Consider the following 16333-nt stretch of genomic DNA (forward strand, 5'->3'; position numbering starts at 1 on the left):
TTAGGGTCTGTCTGCTCTCGTGAGACACTAGAGTGGCAAAGCCTGTAAGTAAGATAACTTACAGGCTGTTGTGAGAAAAAAAAAAAGGACATTCTAGTTGAGATGCGTTGAGTATTTGACATCTTTCCTACTCTCCCCTGCCTCCCTTTTCTGATTAACATTCCCAAATATTCAGGGCCCTATTCTGCTGCTAATGGGCCCAGAACTGGGATAATACAGTACATTTTTGACTTAAGATGTGCTTCTTTTTAAGTTAATATGTCATTTTACTGTATGCATTTGTTGATTGTTTAATGCATATGTGTGTGTATAAGGTTTTTTTTAAAACCTAGCTTGTATTCCGTTTTAGTTCATCATGCAGTAGAGAATATGTATAGTTGTTTTACAGGAGAACTAACTTATCCTGGATAACTGCCCAACCTTTTGCCTTTCGACTTGCAGATAATGTAATTTTTCAGGAGTCTCTTTAATGGTTATTAAAAGAATTATGTAATTTTATTAAGAAGCACTGAGAAAGCATAAATGACTAGGGGAACATCAGTGTAGTTCTGCAGGTATTTGTCTTGGGACCTACCTTGTTTTAGGCTTTTTAAAAATTATTTTGAAACAACAACGATGACAACTCTACTAATGAAATGTGATGGCACAAAAGAAGGATTGGGGTGTTGTGTAAGAGCTGAATGACTGTATACTGCAGTGTTAGAAGCAAATTGCAATTCAGAACTACACAGTGCAGATCATGCATTTAAAGAGTACAAAGAGAATTTCTGCTGTCAAATGGATATTTCTACAGTGGTGGAGGAACAGAAGAACAGTATCATGTCTTAATGAAGAACTAGAAATAGCTAATGTGTCAGTGAAAGGGGCAAATGTGATTTGAAGTTACAGCAATAAGTATTAGAACGATTAAGAGAGAGACCTCATGCAATGCTTGGGCATGGTTTTGTGTCTCTAGTCTAAAGGTAAATTCAAACTGAAGCAAGTGCAGAGAAGAGCTACAATGGATGGTCTTTTGGACTTTATCTTGCCTTTGGATAACGATGGCTGAGAGAGAATATAGTTTATCTCAATTTAGGAGGTAAAAAACAGTGTAGGAGTGCTATTTATAATAAAGAGCAGTGTTGATTTGAAGACTGAGTATACACATTATGAATTCAGATTAAAAACTAGAGAAAGATTTGTAAATATCAAAGGAGTGATTTTAAAAAATAGTCTTCAAGAAAGAATAGTAGAAGCAAAAACCATACTTACATTTAAGACTACTTTTGAATGTTGACATTGTCTCTAGCCGACAGGGGTGGAGGTGGTGACCCAGTGGGTCCATTATTAAAGCAACAACTTTGTACGTTCCTGACTTTAATGTGGAAATTAGAAATGCAGCTTTGATTTGGTGATGTGTTATACTTCATAATAACTTCTATCGTGTAAGGTGCTGATAAAGATTAGAGTAAATAAAGTTTTTGGGCAAGTGTTTTTTGAAAATACTAACTGCTAAGATATTACCTCATTGCACTTAGAACATCTCTTCAATCTGCAGGAGTGTTCTTGGATGAATGACTTGGTATTATAAAGCGACATTAATATAAAGCATAAGTAAGCTCAGCAAACAGAGGGAAGCTAAAAATTGTAACTGTGAATGGGATTAAGGCAGAGTTTTGTTTACATTGTAGTTTGATTTAGGTTTAGGACACTTAAATAGATTTAGTGTTTCATGTAGGGCCAGTTTGGCTGCAGTCTGGTTTAGTTTAAAAAGGGTGTGATCCAGAGCTTTATAAGGTGCCTCACCCAGCTGTTCAAATATTTTATTTTACTTTGTGATTTATAGTAAAATGTGTAGGATTATAATGAAGCTTTTCTGGCAATATGTACAATAATGCTATGGAAATAAAATATTGACTTAATAAAAGAAAGAATATTAAAGTTCATGAAAAGTCCAAACTGAAACTTGCAAAACCTTTGGGAAGAGTTAACTATTTGTGTTAATGAAAATAGCAAATGCTAATGTGTACAATTATTCTGCCCCTAGGAACCAGATGTCCTACTGATTTTGCTGAAGTTCCCTCAATTCTGATGGAGTACTTTGCAAATGATTATCGAGTGGTTAACCAGTTTGCAAGGCATTATAAAACGGGACAGGTAGGGAAAACTAGTGTGTAAAATAATGAAAATCTAAATAAATGTATTCAGGAAAAGAATCACATTTTCATGTGTTACTTGATGATAATATTTAAAGTAGAAATAAACAATAGATAGAAATTATTTTAATATTGTAATTTCAATTATTCAGGAAAAATGTTAATATTCTTATTGCAGAAAAGATAAATGTAATCTGTGAAAGAGTACTAGATCCTTATATCCAAGGTTCCAATTGCACATTTAAAACTTTCAACCTTTTTTTCCTACAAAGGGTGTGTAGTTTCTACACTACACAAACTTAGTGTAGTAGGTGAACCACTTCTGTGTGAATCAAGTTATGTGGAATGTTTTAATTTAATTACAGGTAAGTTATGACAAAAATAGTGATTCATCATTGAATTGTCTAAAGTTTGTCTTCAAATAAAGCTCAAGTACCAAATCATGGAAATAAATGGAAATGATCTGCGGTGTTTAAAAATTCCCATTTTTAGCACAGGGTAGTGATTGAAATATTTTGTGATAAAAAGTATACTGCTTTATTTAGGATTAGGTTAGGATTATTTAGATTCTGGCAGTCATAAATCTCTGCATTAAAACTCTGATCCCTTTTTTTACATAAAGCTATTCTATGCCAGTCTACTGCAAGGATCTACTTTCTATGGGAAATTTAGAAAACATTGCTCTTTGGAACAAGGTGACTTTTGGTAGTCACTTTAATGCATGGCAACAGAATATGATTTATATTTGTACAGCCATTTCAAAAGTACAAACCAGTAAACAATAACCAAATATCTTTTTCTAGTGCTTTTGACTGAGGCAAGTTTCAGTGTACTCAGATGTGCTGAATGAAGAATAGACTACTCATCAATGCAAAACCAAGAAAATCTCTTAAGCTGTGTAGTGTTACACTTAATTGAAGCTTTTTATCCAATACTAAATATTCAATATATTTCAGTATTATCAAAGTGGAATTACGTTTGCCTCCTTTGCACAGTTAGAAAAATGTGTTGCTTAACTTGTATTTTACTAGATAATGTCTGAGGAAATTGCTCTGTAAATCTGCTTTCGATTGTTTGTTTGTTTTTTTTTTACAGAGCAATCATTTCTGCAGAATTGATTGCACAAAGAAAGCCTCCTTGAAACCTGGGAGTTAAAAGTACATGGTTCAGGAGGATTCATCGTTTATACATTGGAGTCCACATACCGAATGACTGCTTTCTAGTGTTCTCTATAAAGTTCATGTAGTGTTTAAACATTGTGGAGTTAATCTGATTGCATATGAGCTCAGAGAAAGAGCTTGGCTAAAACATCTGAAAGAGATTTGTGGAACGTTTTTTATGGCTGTGTATTTTCAAAATGACTTAACAAATCTAAACCAGTGCGAAAGCTAAGAAGCAGGCACTGTGTCCCATTTGGCATTTCCATAAACTTCTGTTTATTGGTAGTGAAATCTTGTCCTTTCAGAGAGCAGTTGAGAGAGGTTTAATGTAGAAATTCAGTCTTGAAGGGGGCAAGAATGGATTATGCTGAAAGATGAGAAAAAGAGCCTGGAACTGCCGTGTGGCTTTTGAGGCCTTTAGACGGCTTCCTTTTAATTGCTTTTTTAAAAATGTAGGGTGTGTTCTTAAGCCATTATCCAACATACATAAATCTGCTTTTGCTTATGTTGGTTCATCTAAGCTAGTTTTAAGAATCTGGTATAAAATTTCTGTATCTGTCATTTAAATACAAATAGTTTGAAGTAATGTGGTGAAAGGACAAAGGATAGTGGCTTTAAACTGAAAGAGGGTAGATTTAGATTGGATATATGGAAGAAATTCCTCACTGTGAGGGTGATGAGGCACTAGAACAGGTTGCCCAGAGAAGTTGTGGATGCCCCATCCCTGGAAGTGTTCAAGGCCAGACTGGATGGGGCTTTGAGCGACCTGGTCTAGTGAAAGGTGTCCCTGCCCAGGGCAGAGTAGGTGGAACTAGATGATCTTTAAGGTCCCTTCCAAGCCAAGCCATTCTGTGATTCTATGATCTTTTTTGTTCTTGAAATTTGGTGATTGTTACAGCAATTACTTTTATCTGTTGTGTATATGTTACAGAGTACTTTGAATTGAAAATCCCAGCTCTCTTACATTTACAAAATCACAAAAACCCTTTTGGGGCTTGCATTTTCTATGCTTGTTCCCTGACTAATTTTTTTGGTGTGCAAATAGAAATTTGAATCTACATTTTATTCTCCAGTTTTTTAGTTACTTGAAAGAAAAATGAGTCCACCTTACCCCCTTTTCAAGGGGAAGTAAGGAACATGGGTGAAACAGTTAAAATGTGAAATTTGTAAAACCATTCTATCCAAATGTTGTTCCATATGAGAACTGCCATTAAGTGTCTTCTTATGAATTAAGAGACTGAGTTTTTCTGTGTGAGAAGGATCTTTCCTGCAACAACTAAACCAACATAATTCTGCTAGGTGTTGACAGGAGGGTTTTTTTCCTGACCTAGCTTGTTGAGGAGGCGGTGCAGATAATTTGAAAAATCATTCTTTCAGCATTGCTGCATCTATGCTATAGTTTTTGCATGTGTATTTTAGGTGGTGTCATTTTTAACACTCTTTCTCAACGTAATTACATCAGAAAAACTTAGTAGCATAGTCTCAGCTTATTATTGCCCTTGCCATAAAAGCCAGTTGTAGAAGGACTGGTCCTGAGCATCCTCACTTATGTGAGTGCTTATGCTTATGGGAAGAGGAGGGGAAAAAGGCGTTGTTTTGATCATTAAAACATATGAACTGTTGAAAACTGTTTTTTAGTAGCATTGCAGAAAAAAAGATTTGGTGGGCAGGCTTTCAAAGGTGAGAATGCATTATGCATATAGATATGGATCGTGAGGATCTGGTCCAAAATATCTTGAAGTTTATAGAAAGCTTGTCTCTGCTTTCTGTGCATTTTGGATAGTTGTGCTGTTGAGTACTGAGGAGTGAAAAAGCTTGCAAACTCTTTTGGCAAAAGGAGCAAGTCTTGTGAATTTAGTTCAGAGTGCTAGCCAGCACAAAAATATTTGTTCCAAGAAAGTAGCAAGCCTAATTTTCCTTTCATCTTAAAGATAAATCAAACCAGAAAATGCTTGAGGAAAAAAAAAAAAGGAATACAGAGGACTGTGTTAATTAGTGACTAAAGTTGAATTACTGAAGTAGGCTCATGAAGTCAAGCCGTACCAAAATGAGGTCTTAACAGTGCATAAGCAGACAATCTGGTGCATGCGTCCCATTCTGTATCACTGTGTTTGTTTAATTTTGTTTGTCAAGTGCACAGATATGTGGTAGGTCTGTCAAGCTAAATGATTTTAAACTTGTGTGTCTTTGGAGGCTCTCTTGAAAAAAGGCCAGTATTTCAGCTGTTCAAATTTGAACTGACTTCATTTTTCACAGAGATGGAATTACAAAGGCAGTATTGTATTAGCATGATTACAAGAATAAGCCCACAGATAATAAACAGTCATCATGTGTCACGGTTAGTACACAGCACTAAGGAGTTAAGTGCGCTTTGGGGCACAGGGAATCCTGTTCTTTTAGCCACCATGGCAAACATGCTAAAAAATTCATGCCAAGATCTTAAAGTTACTTAATATAGAAGGGCGGAAAACTGCAACCCAAAATAAAGCATGTAGTGTTTAAATTTAAAAAATGGAATGGTTATTCAATTAACATAGTTTTAGCCAAAGCTCTGTGAAGTCTTTCTTTTAGGAGGAGGATTACAGTTTGATTCTGGTTTTAACAGAGAGCTTATCTTTCAGGATAAGTAAAATAATCATGCTGATGCACTTTTTTTCTTCACTCAGCTGCTTATTAAGGGACTGTATGAGATTGTAATGGAGCAAGGAGAAATAGCTTCCATTGCCTGAAACAGTACGACTTCCCCAGTACATTTGCGACCTCAGCATATCTGTATGCCTGACGTTCACAGAAACAAGCTCTGGAGAGGAGTGATGATCTTTGAAAAATGCTCTAGAGTCTAATTTTAGTTCCCTGAAATCTTAAATTTTAAGATTCCAAAGGTACTTCAGGAAAATAAATGATCTCCTTTTAATAATTCTTTAAATTTAATTAATTTTGGCATTGTTTTTCTGGTGCCAAATTCTGCTTGGCTTGTGGATTATGATCACAAAACAATCTTTGAGCTAGATCAGTAGCACTGATAGATTTAAACTAAAGAACATTTGTGTCTTTCTCCAGTCCCTTTTTGTCATAAGCATGATTTTTAATTTCCTGTTGATTTTAATCTGCTCAAACAGTAAAGCTTGATCTTTAGGTCAAAGTAGATCTACATGGTTTGTTTGATATTCATATGACTGCAAAAAAAAAAATTCTTGGAGGCTTTTGGTGTTACCTACATTTTACTTGGTCTCTAGAAGGTGGTACTAAGCTATCTCCTGTGCAAAGATATTTTAATACATTATTAATTGTCGTAGTTCAGCCCCGATCGGAACCAGACTACGCAGTCTCTCTCTTACTCCCCCCACCCTCCGAGAGAATAGGGAGAGATAATGTAAGAAAACTGGCTCGAGGTTTGAGATAAGGACAGGGAGAAAATCCTTAAAGTTACCGTCACGGGCAAAACAGACTCGACTTTGGGAAAACTATTCATTTATTTCTACAAACAGCAGGAGAATGAGATGAGACGGAGAACAAGATAACCTCCCCCCACCTCTCCCTCTTCCCAAGCTTAACATTATCTCTACTACCTTCCCCCCTCCCCGAGCAGCATAGGGGGGAAGAGGGAATGGGGGTTGCGGTCAGTTCATCACACGTTGTTTTACGCCGCTGCTTCATGGTCGGGGGAAGAACTCCTCACATTCCTCCCCTGCTCCATGGTGGGGTCCCTCCCACAGGCCACAGCCCTTCGTGAAACTGCTCTGGCGTGGGTCATCTCTTCCACGGGGTGCAGTCTCTCCAGAACGGCTGTCCCAGCGGGCCTTCCACGGGCCACAGCCTCCTTCAGGCATCCACCTCCCCTGGTGTGGGGTCCTTCACGGGCTCCAAGTGGATCTCTGCTCCTCCATGGACCTCCATGGGCTGCAGGGGGACAGCCTGCTCCACCATGGTCGTCACCACAGCTGCAGGGGAATCTTGGCCAGGAGCCACATTACTCCTCCGCCTCCTTCTGAACTGACCTTGGCATCTGCAGCTGTTCCTCTCACAAGACAAGTTCTTCACAACAGGCTGGCAGATGCCTCTCAGAATCTCTTCACATCATCCATCTCCTCTCCTCTTCACTTCTTGCAGCTGGGCCGGGCCGAGTTGGGCCCAGTCGGCCGCCTGGCGAGAGGCCAGAGGGTGAGGCCTGCAAGGCCCAAGAGGCCTGCTCCCGCCCCTCTGCGCCTCTGCCCCCACTCAGCTTCTTCACATCTTCTCTTCTCTTTTTTTTTTCTTTTGTTTTCCCCTTTTTAAATACGTTATCGCAGAGGCGTTATCACGGAACATTCTGCTGCCAATCAGCTCGGCCTTGGCCAGCAGCAGATCCGCCCTAGGCCTGGCCGAGTCCACTGAACAAAGGGGAGCAACTTCTAGCAGTTTCCTCCAGAAGCTACTACCTTAGGCCCCCCTCACTAAACAAAACCACAACATTAATGATAATTCTGTGCTTCCCCTCAGGAGTTTGGTTTAGAATAGAATAGATTCTTGCAGCAGAACATAAGGAAGAAACAAGTTAATGCAGAGGCTGCCTTTTTAGCAATCTTCCCTGGCTTGAGGTCAGCTGTTTGCAGTACAGTTAAAAGAAGGCAAGACTCTCTTGGGTGGAGAGTTTGTAATAAATGTTTAGCTCTGAACTGAGAATTAGACCTGCTTCAGTTGTTTTTTGAGCAGAGCTGGATGTGAACAACTCTCCCAGGAAGCGTTCAAAGTCTGTCCGCATCACCGAACCTTGCTGCTCTGTGCCCCAGTGAACTGCAAACTTGGATTTCCCAATTCAGTTGAGGATCTGTGGTACTGTGGTTTACTGAAATGCAGATTAGAAAAGTCTTAATGCCTTTTGTTCTGTTTATCTTGTGTACCAGCTGAAAGGCTGTGTGCTTAACTTCTTACCATCATTTAATATAGCCAAAATCTAAAATGAGAATCCATAATGTTGAAAGAGCTGGTTTGACCTTAGTGGTAGCAGTGCTCTTGGCTTTAACACTCTTAAATTGTAACTGTGTGAAATATACGTATTTGCTGTTGCCAAGCTTTTGGATGTTCAGCTTTTTTAACACTGACAAATTACAATTTAAGAATTCCCATCCAATTTTCTCATACTTTGCTGTATCCAAAAAAACAGGCACTCCTAGAAGAAATCAGTTTTAATTCTGTATTGCACTACTTCACTAGGAAATGAAAGCCTCCAAAAAGCTGCCAAAATTTGCTGATAAGTTTGGTGCTTAATAACAATATCTCTTCAAAATTCTATAGGTTTGCTTACACAAGAGCTTCTTGCGTGACAGCTGAAACTGTGTTATTGCAAATTTGCGTGTGCTTTAGCTCCAGGATGAAAAGTGATTGAAGTGCATGCCTTACTCTGTGTAAGAGGGTGATAGAAGAGATGTTCATAGAGCCAGGAGAAAAATAGCCCAACCAAAATACTTCTTACCATTTGCAATTTTTTTTCTGCTTTGCTTCTTGTCTTAATAACTTTTCTACATAATTAAGTAATATTTTGAACAATATTATATCCAGTTGGGATCTCAAGGTAGGTCGCTACTAACATCTTTATTACTGTGGATAACTGCCCATTTACCATTTACTCTTAGTCTAGTAGTCCAAAATCATAATGTAATTTGAAACAATGGTAATACTGTAGGACAGACTTAATGTTCATTGATTCATTTTTCTGTGTTGAAATTTAACAGCTGGGCATATTTATGACAGGCAAAATAGTGAGTGTTGTTCTATCCCATTCTTGCCCAAGCTAACATTTGTCTTGGAGAAGAGGTTACAAGCCTTGGCAAGCTACTGCATAAAACAGCTGTGCAACTTAAGAGTTTTACTTACCTGCTTTAACTTCCAAATTCCACAGAGTTAATTGATAACATTTTTCTCACTTATGTGTAACTTCTCTGGAGTTGGGTTTTTATTCTGTGAACATTAACATTGTTTGTCTTGAAGTCATATCATTTGCACAGAACCTAAACATACGGCTCTGCCATCAGGATCTGTAGACTTTTGTGTATTATTTCTTAAACACTTCAACACACTGTAAAAGTATAGTTATGCATTTAGAGATCAATGTAATACCAAACATCTGTATTACATTGTAGAACTTGTAGTAACTTTCTTAATATGTTACCAAGAACCCAGTTATTTAAACTGTATTTAATATATTTGGTTAATAAAACTGCTAGCAAAAAAAAAAAAAAAGAATATGCTTACTCGGGAAAACATCTATTGAAAAGCTTTACGAAGCAGCAGCAGAAGTGTAAGGTCAAACATTCATATACAGATTTTCTTAAAAATTTGTCACTGAAAAGTCTTTGGATGTACTTGTAGATGGCTGGATAGAAAGTCAAAAAGAGTTTGCGTAAGACTTGAAAAATGTCTCTGACCTTCAGCCTATGGTGGCACAGATAATTTTATTGCCATAGATGTGGAATAAATTCAACTTTGTTAAAATTTTTGGAAAGTAGATATTTACTGTTCAGTGTCACCAAATATTTTTACGTGGGTTAGGGTAGAAGGCCTGATGCTCTCCCAGCTGAAGTTATGAAAACCCTGCTAGCTCAACAGGAGTAATGTGGGCCTCCGTGTAAATCTAAGTGAACTATGCTCGAAGACCAACAGGAGAATCTATTATAATACCTGCCTTTGAAGATTAGTTGGGATGACCTCGGAGGACTCTAACTGCCCAATCTGTTCTTTGTCTCTAAGGATAGTCGTAATATTTTTAACAGGCATATAAGGGAACATAGGATCAATTTATAGAAAAACAAACACTGAGACACAGTGATTTCTTGATTGCTATGTAAATTACTGCCAATAACTTAATTGAACATGTAATGCTTTGTTTAGCAAATGAGATTTCCTTCCTCAATGCAAAGCATTTCAAACATGTTTTTATTACTACCAGAAGTCTTTTTTTTTTTTTTGGCATCTTCATCCTTTTCTAATAGTAAGTATACTGTTTACTACAAATATACAACAATTCTAAATATCTTCTGATTTTTTTTTTAATTCAAGCCACTACCAAAAAACATGGTGTCAAGACTATGTGAGTCCAAAAAGGTGTGTGCCGCAGCTGATATGCAACTCCAGGTGTGTTCTTTGCATTCTAGTCTCTACTCTCTGTCCAGAACTTACAGAACATATTTTAATTCTTGTAATATTACCAATTTTTAATTTTAATGTAGACACGTTATCTAACTATGTGCAAGTTAATGAAAATTAATACATTTTTATATTAATTTTCATGTTTGTTTTTGTGAATGTATTCTGTGCTGTCATCTTAAAGCTAAATGCCTAGATCTATAAGAAAATATAGTGAAAATCACACCTTTTGAAAACGGTTGGATTATCAGAATTCCCAAATGTGGTTTAAGGCTGAGGTTTTAAATTAACGGAATTATTTAAGGAGAACTTGTAGAGGAAGTATTGCATACCTTTGGATCATTAAAGTGTAGCAGGACTGAGAAATACTGACCACCTTAATAAAATTAAACCATCTCATTTATTTACTAGAATATGATGTGAGCTCCATGTCTTCTGCAGCATCAGTATGAAAGTGGCAACTTGTTACAGCCATCAAAAGTGGTGGCTGAGCTATACAGCTGTTAGCCTTTTCTCTAACAGTGTTAGGAGCAGTAAATAAATTCATAAACCTTTATTTTCTCTGGGTAGATGTAATCGATAGGTCATTCTCATAAACAAACTATCAGTGTTGCTTTTCTCCAAAGGAAACAAAGGAAACTCGGGTTCTCTCTAAAATGGATATGTAGGTATTTTCAGTCCTGCAACAGCAGTTCTCAGATTTGAACAGCAGCATTCGCATCCAGCCAAGTTTTTTTTTACAGTAAGAGTTTGGCTGCATTTAGTATACTACAAGCCTCTGCTGTGTGATTTTTGTTATTTTGTTTTCTTTGTTTTGCCTTAGGCCAGAAGCATATAATTTTTCTTTTTGCAGTTGACCTAGTGTTTAGGTGGAATAACTCTGCTTATACCTTAATAAAAGAGTAGCCATCATTTTTGAGATGTGGAAAGAAACAAATTTAAAGATCAGATCTTTGTAATTCTTCACTTTGAAAAGTGAGAAAGTGATTGCAACCTTGTCTACAAACATGAGTTGTGCTGGTTAACTGAAGTTGATTTAAAAGAAAAACTTAGTTAAATATTTGCAGTTTGGTCTGTGCAGTTATTTATAGTGATTTAAAACTAATCACAGTACTGGAATGTGGACTTGTAAATGTATACGTGTCAGTTCCACTAATCAAAACTAGATTTAATACTGTTTTCAGTGTATAGGTATATTTTTCCTTGGTTAAAATTAATGGATTTTTGAATTATGCTTTCAGTGCAGTGCTGGCTGTCAGTGGCCAGTGTTGGCTGTGCAGGTGTGAACAATGAGCTTGCTACCTGTAGCTATACCTCAGAAAATAACTGCACCCTCTCTGCAGGTCTGATTTTGAAATATATGCTGCTGGCTCTGAAAGATTCTCACTTAGAGATAGCTGGGAATCCACAGAGAATGTGGGCAAGAATATAATTTGCATAGGAGATTTTTTTGAAAAAAAAAAACAATTCTGGATTGAAATAAAATTTATATTGAGAACCCTTAGTGGTGCACCTTTATTCATGAAGTCCACCAACACAGAATAATTTGCCAATGTACAGACTAGTAACCACCAAAGTGGTGATCACGTGCTTTCACATGCACCCATTCTATTCTGGTGTGTCCCTAACAGCTTTATGGAGATTTGACAGATGTCCTTTCAATGTGTATTTGCTATAATCTTGTCAAGGTTTGAGACCAAATTGACAGTGTGAGGGCAAATGGGCTTCGATACCAAGAACGCTTTAAGTCACAGATATATTAACAAATGACATGGCCTCCCTGTTTCGTGGCAGGGGAGGTGGTGTGCTCCAGAAGTAAGTCAAGGAGGGGGTCCTTGCATCGGTCCCGTGGGGTGGGCTGTCCAGTCCCCCTGCCACTGCTGGCCCTGAGCTGCTCCTGGGGTCTCTGTAAGGGTCTGTCGTGGAGTGACAGCTTTAGAACTGGGGGGAGAATACCAGCTTCTGGTGTGCTCAGATTCCTGTGGGTGCCTAATGATTGCCTGGTGCTGGCAATGCTGCAGTGATTAAGGAGGCTGCTTGCCCTCAAGTTACTCTCGTGTAACTAATAACTTTACTCATGTAACCAGTCTCAACCCTTGCCAAATGACCACAATGCCACACTGAATAACATTATTCATTTCCTACTTTCAGCACCATGTTTTTGGAGATTCCAATGTCATACCCACAGAAGTATGCACTAATTTCAAAGAGACAGACTGGCAGAGCCCTTCTGTTTATTAAGTCAGAAAAAATGTCTCAGAGAAGTTGACTGCATGGCAAATACAAAGTTCATACATTCCTTTGTAGAAGCGTGTGTTGTTACTCATGCAGACTTAAAAGTATAATTCATTGAGGAAAAACATATGTTTCAATCTGCAGATGCCAAAGTATATATGTACTACTAATGTATGTACCTGAAAAAACTGAATGGCAACTCTAACACCTTTCCTTCAGACTTTGCAATGAGTATATTATATATTGATGACTAGATGCTATGAAAGCCGTAAACCTTTAAAAGAAATAAAAATGCTTACAAATTTTCCAGCAGTGGGGGAAAATACCTAAGCGTTCTTTTGTGGTCTGTTCAGAAAATAAGTCTATTGATATGTGAAAGTAAGAAATTATGCTGGTTTTTCATCATAACTATCATACCACCGCATTTTCTTCCAGCTCATTTAATCAGCTACTTAAGAGGAAAGACAGGAGAATCCATGCTTCTTCTCGTAAGACTTTTGCCGTGGAGACTTGAGTCCTAGAGTCTTTCAGTCAGTAGTAACTTCACTGGAAAATGCATAATGTTACATGATAATGCTATTAAGGAGACAAGGAGCTACAAAGAACTGTCTAGAATTAAAGAAAACGAGTAAATATCAATGTCAGTGCAAAACAGAGAGACAATATGACGATAGATAACTATTTAATGTCCTTTTTATATTTTTAGGTCTTTTGGGAAATGTATTTTACTGAAATTAGAAATAATCTTCTAGCTACTGCTTAATATTAAGTGTTAGCATGCTCCTCAGCAGTGTCACCTAAAATCCTGAGGTGCTGGCTTGTGTCTCTCTTTCCCATGTCAAAGGCCTGTGTAAACACACAGAAATTGTGGCTTGTAGATGAGAATGCTTATGGCTATAAAGTTCATCCAAGTTTACTTTCAGGGATGATTTTTTTTTTTTTTAACTGTGCTGTCCAGGTGGCCTGGCTCATAGCTTTCTTCCCACGCTTTACATGTGCCAGGATTGGGGGAAAGCTTATAGCTGGCTTCAGTGACTCACTTCCCTATTACCACATTTTTTTTCAGGCAGTCTATTTCACTGGCCTTCAGCTGACATTTCCCCACTGCCTAGCTGTGAGTTGAGCTTTTGCTCCAGCTCCCTGACCACAAACTACTTGACTCCATATTTTTCTTTAGAGAAGGTCGACTGCAATGCAATCCACTCCATTTTGTGAGGAACACTAAAGAGCAACTGCAAACAGGTCCTAACAAAGCTGGGAGACAGAAAAAAAAAGAGAATCAAGGCTAGGCTGAAGCAGGATACCGAAGTCTATTGTCAGATGCTGAAGTTCCTCATATTTGTTTTGGGCTTTTTTGGAGAGGAGAATAAAGTTGGTGTGAAATGACTCCTGAAGAGTCACAAAGGCCTGGGGTGACAGGAGAAAGTGAGTTTTCTAGAACTGTTACATCAGGTAATTTTCAGATCTATTCATGATACTTACTGGTGGTCATATTCTCAATCACCCTTGCTACCATAAATGCTGTAGTTGTTGTTAAACTTTGTTAAAAAATGCACTGGGATCCTAGAGACCCGCTCTGAGGATGAAAAGTACAGGCAAAGGCATTGCAAAGCCTCATTCTGTTTTAAGATAATAGTAAAAAAAAAAAAAAAAAAGTAGTTTTTACAAACTAGTGTAGGTTTTTCTTTAGATTTTTAGGTTTTCATGTTATCAATATAATGATGGATAACTTAAAATAACTTTGCAAAGTTTGGTTTTAAAAAAGAAAGTACTCATTATTGTTTGCCATTTGGTGCAGTGTCCTCATGGAATTGTCCTCTGAACAGATGTTTGCTGCCTACTGTGGGTTTGTAGATGGGTGATGTTAAGGTCTGGCATCTCTTGTTCAGTGTTGCTGTCTGGGACATAAAACTTGCAATGTTATTAATGGCTATTTCTGCAAGTTTACGTCTTACTGATGGCTTCTTTTCTCCTCATTAGCCATGCAGGAAGAAAGCAGGAAATGCAGGAGTAGCTGCTGCAAGTCATGGTTTCTTCACCCCTCTCCTTATAACCCTCATTTTTTCTTGAAAAAATCAATTTTCACATTTATTATTTCTCAACAAACACTGTCAAAGGATTTATCAAGGTTCTATATGTTAGAAGACAGCTTATTCAAACAGAGGAGATATGGTCCTTTAGAAACAGTCACAATTTTGGTGAAAGTGTATGTTCTGTCCACCCCAAATAAAACAAATGCTGAAGCCTGGTAAATTATTAAAGAGTTCAGAATGGTTTTGTACCTAAATTTGATAACAAAGAATCTTTTCACAGGTTGAGGGGGTTGTGTTATTCAGATCACATAAAACATCCATTCTCCATGGATGGAAAATGCCTCCAAACAGCCTTTTCTCCATAAAATTTCTGCATTTCATGGCTATAATTCCTAAAACTGTGTGTTTATCTCATTGAGAATGGTATTGCAGTATCCCTGGAAGTGTGACTGGGGTGACTGGGCCTGAATCTCTAGCCAAATTATTTGCTTTGTCCCTTGCACAAAAGCTTTTTGAGGCTCCCTGCCATCAGTTTTCCTGTGAAATGTGCCTACCGCAGGATGGCCTGACCTGAATTCTTTGTCTTAAATATTTGGATTCACTAAACTTCACAAAAATATCTTGTGTTGCACCGCAGTGGGTGTCCTCTTCTGTCTTTCCTGCACTTCCACAAAACAGGAAATCTTCATATAAAAAAAAAAAAGTTGCAACTTTTTTTCAGTGATGGCACACCCTGAGTCTTGCCACTGTCTTCTGTCCATGCCTATTTCATGTTTGCTGTTGAAGTGCCCTGTACTGTGCTTTACTATCTTTGCCGGAAAAGTCTTCCTATTGGTGCTGCTTTCCTGATCTCCAAACACCTGGAGAAAAATTGAGGTGATTTAGTACTGCCAGTATTCTCAGTGACCTAAACGTGGATTTATGATAGGTCATCATGGTGGTGGTTGGTGTACTCCAAAAATCTGTTTCTCTCATATGTTATACCAAAAATAGAAGATTTGCAAAACTATATATATTTAAACTCTTCCCTCTCCCTATTCTCTCTCTCTTATTCTTTTCTGTTTGTCTTTTTTGATGGTTCAATGCCAATGCCATATGCTAAAGACAAGCATGTATTTGATCTCTTCAGGTATTTTATGCTGCCTTGGACCAAATCTACCATGGGAAACATCCTCTAAAAAAGTCAACCACAGAAATTTTAAAGGAAACACAGGAGAAAGTTTATGGATTGCCATATGTACCTAATACAGTGAGTAGAAACATACTGACTGTATAAGCTGCTCCTTTTCTTTGGTAGCATATTAATATCCCTACATCTCCCTGCTCCTTGCCCCACAAACTGACATGCTTATTGTTGTATTGTTTTGTTGAAACAGTTTTCTTTCTTTCAGCCACTTTATCCAGTGAGTAGTGTGTTGGAAATTTTCAGCTAATCAAAATATAATTAATGTACTCATTTTTGTACAGGTGTAATCCTGTCATCTTTAACTTAATTACATTTTATTTTATTTTCTTATTAAGGAAGGCACTGGAAACAATACATTGGAAGGAGTTTATTCTAGTTTTGCAAAAGACTTTTTGTAAAAGGCAGCAAAGCATTGTGCTGCGTGTTGGTATTAGTATACTGTCAGTGTCAGCATGTGAGAGC

At 37.6% G+C, this 16333-nt stretch overlaps 1 protein-coding gene across 1 annotated transcript in view; it reads left to right on the forward strand.

Moving 5' to 3' along the window:
- Positions 1-16333, forward strand: part of MIPEP (mitochondrial intermediate peptidase) — a 76718-nt gene that overhangs the window by 34811 nt on the left and 25574 nt on the right. Inside the window, exons 14-16 of the mRNA XM_086742256.1 lie at positions 2027-2136; positions 10331-10405; positions 15815-15934. Of these exons, the coding sequence (XP_086598382.1) occupies positions 2027-2136; positions 10331-10405; positions 15815-15934 (305 nt within the window). The remainder of the gene's footprint in view (positions 1-2026; positions 2137-10330; positions 10406-15814; positions 15935-16333) is intronic.

The sequence above is a fragment of the Chlamydotis macqueenii genome, chromosome 1 (assembly GCF_036417535.1).
Source record: "Chlamydotis macqueenii isolate bChlMac1 chromosome 1, bChlMac1.mat, whole genome shotgun sequence".
Classification (NCBI taxonomy): Eukaryota; Metazoa; Chordata; class Aves; order Otidiformes; family Otididae; genus Chlamydotis; species Chlamydotis macqueenii.